General features: G+C 65.5%; 1 protein-coding gene across 1 annotated transcript; it reads left to right on the top strand.

Annotated features, from left to right (window-relative positions):
* The first annotated feature begins 484 nt into the window (after positions 1-484).
* Positions 485-5,881, top strand: IHH (Indian hedgehog signaling molecule). Its single transcript, XM_059052233.2, has 3 exons — positions 485-796; positions 3,225-3,486; positions 5,223-5,881. Exons 1-3 carry the CDS (start codon positions 485-487, stop codon positions 5,879-5,881), a joined length of 1,233 nt encoding a protein of 410 aa, XP_058908216.1.
* Positions 5,882-6,713: the final 832 nt, after the last annotated feature.

The raw sequence follows: 6,713 nt of genomic DNA, 5'->3' as shown, positions 1-6,713 counted from the left end.
GAGCCCGGATCTCTTCCATTTCCCCTCTCACTCGGCCTCGGGCTGCGCCGCAGACGGCAGCAGCTCCCTCTCCGCCCCAGCCGCCTGACCGCCGGGCCGGGGTGCTAACCGCGGGGCCCTCCAGCCCGCCGGCCCGGCCAGCCCAGCCCAGACCGGCGGCCCGCAGCCCCGCCGCCCGCCGCCCCCCGCCGTCGCCGCGTTGCCAAAACAAACGGGCCGGCCTATTTATTGGCGGCCGGCGAGCCGGGCAGCTCAGAGTCGAGGCGCCGAGGGGGACAGAGCGCCGCCACCAGCCAGGGCCCCGGGCCCCCGCCCCGCACCTGAGTCCCGCCGGCCCTGCGCCGCGCCGCGCAGCCCATGGCGCCCCCACCTGGAGCCCCCCGGAGCCACCCGGACGCCTGAGCCCCCGCAGCGCTCCCGTCGACTCGCCCACCCATCAGCCCACCAGGCGTCCTCTCCCGCCGGTCTCCCGGGCTCCCCGGCCATGTCTCCCGCCTGGCTCCGGCCCCGACTGCGGTTCTGCCTGCTCCTGCTGCTGCTGCTGGTGCCGGCGGCGCGGGGCTGCGGGCCGGGCCGGGTGGTGGGCAGCCGCCGTCGGCCGCCGCGCAAGCTCGTGCCGCTCGCGTATAAGCAGTTCAGCCCCAACGTGCCCGAGAAGACCCTGGGCGCCAGCGGGCGTTACGAAGGCAAGATCGCGCGCAGCTCGGAGCGCTTCAAGGAGCTCACCCCCAACTACAATCCCGACATCATCTTCAAGGACGAGGAGAACACAGGCGCCGACCGCCTCATGACCCAGGTGAGCGCGAACCGCCCTCACTGGGCGCCGCCGCCGAAGCACCGCCACCTGCCCGGCCCTACCCGCCCCCTGGCACCTTTCCTTGACTGGCTGGCACGCCTCCTGGCACCTGCCCTTCTCGCCGAGATGGGCCGGCCGGGGTCCCGGCGGAGTGTTAGCATTTCCCGAGCCCGCCGGAGGCTGTGAGAAGAGCTCCCCGCTGCCAAGAGCCACAGCCCAGCCGGTTGGCCGTGGCCCCTCTGCCCCGGAGTGCTGGCAGCTCAGGTCAGATGCGGCACCTGGAGGTACCTCTACCCGACGGCCTCCTGCGCCTCCGGGATGCACCAGTCCCTCCCGGCCTAATCTTCCGCGCGGCTGCGCCCCTTTCATTTCGAGGCGATTTGGCACCCCTGAGGCGAAGAAGCTCCGGGCGCGGAGGGCCCCACTGGCCTTTCCTTCCCGTGCGCTCTCGGTCCTCAGCGCTGCCCCCTCCTGGAGCAGCGCCCCGGCGGGGTCTGGGTTTAAGGAACAGCGGGGAATACTAGAGCCAGGAGGTGGAGGTGGGGAAGGGAACTTGAAGGGCAAGCCCACGTGTCTGTCCCGAGAGTTGAGCGGCGCAGCTGCAGTTGAAGGGTGAGGTGCCAGGCCTCCGGTCTCTGAGACCGAACTTGGGGTGGGGGACGGGGGGCTCCCTGGATTCGGTGGCGAGGATGGATTGAAAGAGAGAGCCTGGGATGCCGGGCAGCCCCACAGCAGGGCTAACTATTCTCTGCGTGCTCGGAACAGCACCGGCGCTCAACCCAAGCGCCTCGGGAAGGGGTGGGGGTGGGGGGACGGAGAGCAAACTTTCTTCCCTGCTGCCGGGTTCGCAAGGGAAGAGATCTCCGTCCCCTTCCTTAGTGGTCTCCCGGGGCTTCCACCGCAGGCAGGCGGCCTGCTTTCTAGGTGCTCTGGGAACGGCAGCTAGACCACGGCCCTCAGCATGCGCCCTGGCGCCGGGTCTGGCCGGCGGGTGTCGGGGCGAAGGTTGGCTGGTGGCCGGGCCGGGCCGGGCGCCGAGGAATGCAGATAAGGATCCGGGCCACGGGCTGGGCAATCATTGACAGCGCGTGCCCGGGCTCTGGACCCGAGGAGGGGAGGGGTGGTGGGGGATAGAGGGGCGGGGAGCAGGGGCCGCGGAGCGGACATAGGTGGGTGGCTAGAAGCCTGGCGGCAAGGAACACACGGAGCTCCCTCCCCGGGCAGTGAGCGCCCCCAGCTAGATTGCAGCCTGGGATGCATCCTGGGAGGACCGACAGGGCCTTGGGTTTTAGCCGCTGTTGGCTCCTGGGAGACCGAGTCCAAGGGTCTGTGGGGCCCGGGCTCTGAGGGGCGGGGGTACTTCGAAACATGGGCTGCCTACACTTGGGAGCGCCTGGCACCTCAAAGTGAAGGACTGTGGAAAGGCCCCTCTCCCCCAGGCCCCTCCCCATCAGTCAACTGCGGGGTCCCTTGGGCTCCAGGCACGAAGGGAGCCAGCACAGACGATGATCTCTGCCGTCCTTCGCCCAGGGCGCGGCTCGACTCCCACTTCATGGGAGGCGGAGCATGAAGCCGGCTCCCTGAGATCACACGCTCTGTTTCTCGGGTCCCTTCCCAGACAGGGGCGGCACAGAGGTGCTGAGGGCTCTCGACTCAGGGAGAACGTTGCCTGCGTTTATCAACCCGGAGCGTACCCCTTGCAGCGGGAGACGATCCGCACGGTCCTCGGTCTGGCCAGGCCAGGCGCTGGCCTTTACACCAGCTTCTGGTTCCCGGGCTGCCGCCTCCCCTGAGCGGGTGCGGGCCGGTTTTGGATCATGAGGGTCCCAGCAGGAATGCTCTGTGGCGCCGAGGGATCCAGGCAGGCTTGGGACTCCCCTCCAACACCCCCACACCAGGCTGCTGCGGCGCTTCGCACCTGCCGCGCCTGCTGCGCCCTGGCCGCTTCGGAGGCCTCAGCCCTGGGACTACGGTGACACCTACTGGGCACCTCGAGCCTTGCACGCCTAGCAGGCCGGCTGCCGGCAGTCAGCTCAGCTACCACCTTTATTCTCCAGGCAGCAGGCGGTCCCTGGTCCCTGGTCCCGCGGTGAGACCGAGGGACCCGGCGCTCAAAAGGTGGAGCCCTGTCTGTGGAGGGATCAGTAATCCCAGCAGGAGAGAGAGCTTAGAGAAAAGCCCCCAAGGGTGAGCGGATCGACGCGCCCTCCAGATTGGTGGCGCCACCGCGCGGGCCAGGTCCCTGGGGCAGCTGATGCTAGGAGGGAAGGAGCACTCTAGGACTCCCTGTTCCTAGGAGAGAGGGATAGAGCACCCTCCCCGGTTTCCCGGCTCCGGCGAGTGCAGTGGGAGAGTGAGGGACGAGGCTGCGCCTAACCTGCACGCGGGCCAGCTCCTCCCCCTAACTCGGCTTCCTTTCCTCTCTCAGCGCTGCAAGGACCGCCTGAACTCGCTGGCCATCTCGGTGATGAACCAGTGGCCCGGGGTGAAGCTGCGGGTGACCGAGGGCTGGGATGAAGATGGTCACCACTCGGAGGAGTCGCTGCATTATGAAGGCCGCGCGGTGGACATCACCACGTCGGACCGCGACCGCAATAAGTACGGACTACTGGCGCGCTTGGCAGTGGAGGCCGGCTTCGACTGGGTGTATTACGAGTCCAAGGCGCACGTGCATTGCTCCGTCAAGTCCGGTGAGCCGCTGCCGGGGGGCTGGGCCCGGGGCCGGGGCCGCAGGGCGTGGACAGGTGGCGCTGGGCCCGCCGGGGCCAAGAAGGTGAAGAGGCCCTCCCAGGGATGGAGGCGGGGACCCCGGGGAAGAGGACGTCCGCGGCGCTCCCCGCTGCCGCTCCTGACCACCTGCTCGACCCGTGCCTGATAGTGTCATGGCAGGAGCCTAGGGAGACAGGTCCCTGTCCCAGCGACGCTGGGTGCTGACTTGGCGGTCCACAGTCCAGAGCCTGCGGCAGGAGGTGCAAGACAGAGCAAGCTGGCCAGATGGAGGAAGCCAGGCTGGCAGAGACGGCCTCCCCGCCCAGTGTGGTGCAGAACGCTAGGGGGTGGGGTGGGACCAGGGGCCAGAGTGCGCCCAGACACCAGCGTGCCTGAGCGGGAGCCAGGAGCCCAGAGGTTCAGAACCCACAGCCCAGCTGCAGGTCAGGCCCTTTAAGGCACTGTGTACGCCCCTCTCAGGGGGCGCGGGCGTCCCCAACCTCTCCTCCAAGGCCCAGAAGCTGGACATTTGGGGGCAAAGCCAGCCATGAGGGCAAGAATAAACAGAGTGGACTTAATAAAGTGGATTTTCCCAGATTGGCCGCCTTGTTGATCGGAATTGGCAGGCACTGGGGCCTCGTCCCCTCCCTCAAATCTTGTCAGCGTCCCTGTCACCTGCATTGAACCCAGTCATGGATGCTTCAGATGGTTCCTGTGTGACTGCCAGCGTGGTCCCCCCCTCGCTGCAGGCTCAGCCCTCCATGCCGGCCCCATGCAGCTGTCACACTCACAGACCTGGCACACTGAGACCAGGCAGCCTTGTGCTATGCCCCATCCCACCTGGGCTCACAGTGGTGACCCCACCCTGACCTTTCCCCTCAGCGCTTCCCTGCCAACTGTGTCTGCTTCAAGTCACCTCAACCCTTCACCTGCTAACGTCGGCCAGGTGCCAGCTCCTAGGGTGGCCGCTTGCCTTCATAACTCCTCACCCCCGAACACTATTCTGTGTCCCACCCACTGATGCCACTGTGTCCCGTCCCCGCACAAGGACCCAGCACATGAACTGAAGATGGTGATTTCACCCTTTCCACTGAGCCACACCCTGGCCTGGCCGTTCACTGGGAGCTTCCCCAGGAGTCTGTATTCTTGCCACTGACTGGCCCTCCTCTCCCTTGGAGTATAGACTCCAAGGGCTGGTTCTGGCACAGAACTTGGGGTGTCAGTCTGAGAGGGCAGCTCTGGGGAGCACCTGAGCAACGGGTGAGAAATAATGGGCCACCCAGATGCCAGAGGTGCTAAGCAACTTGCCTTCTCGACGAAGCTGCCGCTTTTGGGTGTCAAGTCAAGGCTGACCACTGTTTGGCTCAGCTGACCTCTGGCCTCTCTGACTACTTCACAGCTTTGTCAGGTTTGGGAGCAGATGGGGGGGGCTTCCCCTGGGCTTCAGGGGGGCCCTTTCCCTCGCACCCACTGGGTCTCGGAGCCTCAGTATGCTCCTCTCATTGGCAAAGCATTAGGCTGGGGAGGAGGGCAGAAGGTCACACTGTGGGCTGGGGTGGATTCAAAGCTGCATGGAAAGTGGGGGGCAGGGGACAGGATATGGCGATGGGGGGCAGCCTGGGAGCAAGAGGAACTCTTGGCTGGACTGGGGAGGGATGCTGTGACTGGGAAGCCAAGCTCCCCAGCAGTAATGCCTTCATGTCCCTTCTTCCCACAGAGCACTCGGCTGCGGCCAAGACAGGCGGCTGCTTCCCTGCTGGAGCCCAGGTGCGCCTGGAGAGTGGGGCACGTGTGGCCTTGTCAGCCGTGAGGCCAGGAGACCGAGTGCTGGCCATGGGGGAGGATGGGAACCCCACCTTCAGCGACGTACTCATTTTCCTCGATCGCGAACCGGACAGGCTGAGGGCCTTCCAGGTCATCGAGACCCAGGACCCCCCGCGCCGGCTGGCACTCACACCCGCCCACCTGCTCTTCACGGCCAACAATCACACAGAGCCAGCCACCCACTTCCGGGCCACGTTTGCCAGCCAAGTGCAGCCCGGCCAGTACGTGCTGGTGGCGGGGGTCCCAGGCCTGCAGCCTGCCCGAGTGGCAGCCGTCTCCACACATGTGGCCCTTGGGGCCTACGCCCCATTAACGAGGCATGGGACACTGGTGGTGGAGGATGTGGTCGCCTCTTGCTTCGCGGCCGTGGCTGACCACCATCTGGCTCAGTTGGCCTTCTGGCCCCTGCGACTGTTTCACAGCTTGGCGTGGGGCAGCTGGACCCCAGGGGAGGGTGTGCACTGGTACCCCCAGCTGCTCTACCGCCTGGGACGTCTCTTGCTGGAAGAGGGCAGCTTCCATTCGCTGGGCATGGCTGGGGCAGGGAGCTGAAAGGATCCCTCTACTAGTAGCCCTCCCAGAACTGCCCAAATGGGTCCAAAGGCCTACCTGCCAGGAGGGCGCTGGCCCTGGAAGGGACCTGAGCAGGGACACTGGTTTCTGCCATCTCCTCCACCACAGGTGTACATCACTGAGACTTGGGCGATGCCAGCGTCCTCCACCCCCATCATGGTGTAGTGACAAAGCTGCAAGCTGAGCTGACAGTGGGGGGTGGCCTCTCTTTCTATCCTAGAGACCAGTGGGTCCCAACCCAGCCAGCTCTCACTACGATTTTTCATACTTGCCTCCCCCAGTGGGGAGGGCTCATTCCATCCAACTTAGGCCCCTCTTAAGTGGGCTTGCACCTCAGTTGATGCTGCTAGATTCCCTGGGAGCCAGCAGGGAGCCGGCTGGACTCAATGCTGCCCAGAACTCAGAAGGCTGTAGGGTGGGGCAGCCAGCCTGGCCATCCTGAGGCTTGACCTTCCTCTCTGGCCACGCTCCTTGGGACACGTCCAGAGACCGTCGCTATCAGTGTACAGACTTCTGTGTTCCGGCCAATGTGATCGTAGTGTCCAGGACTGGGTGGGGGGCTGGATGTCCTTCCCACCCCTGCCCAGGCTCTGCATTCCCACTTCTGCTGAACCATGACCCCCACCCCTCCTCCGGTCAGTCTCCCCCACCTTATTTATTGGCACCGAGGGGGAAGCCCATGGGAAAATTTTGGGGATGTTTTGGTCTTTTCTTCCTTTTGTAATAAAAATTATTTAAGTTGTTAGAGCCCTAGTGTCCAGGATGCCGAGTAGGGTCGATAACACAGATAGCCCAGAGCCATGGGTGGGGC

This window comes from Kogia breviceps, chromosome 2 (assembly GCF_026419965.1).
Source record: "Kogia breviceps isolate mKogBre1 chromosome 2, mKogBre1 haplotype 1, whole genome shotgun sequence".
NCBI classification, from domain to species: Eukaryota; Metazoa; Chordata; class Mammalia; order Artiodactyla; family Physeteridae; genus Kogia; species Kogia breviceps.
This window is presented reverse-complemented; position numbering and strand designations above follow the sequence as displayed.

Coding starts and splice junctions, on each gene's coding strand:
- IHH (XM_059052233.2), top strand. CDS start 485: ATGTCTCCCGCCTGGCTCCGGCCCCGACTGCGGTTCTGCCTGCTCCTG. Junction 797..3,224: donor CCGACCGCCTCATGACCCAG/GTGAGCGCGAAC, acceptor TTCCTCTCTCAG/CGCTGCAAGGACCGCCTGAA. Junction 3,487..5,222: donor GCATTGCTCCGTCAAGTCCG/GTGAGCCGCTGC, acceptor TTCTTCCCACAG/AGCACTCGGCTGCGGCCAAG.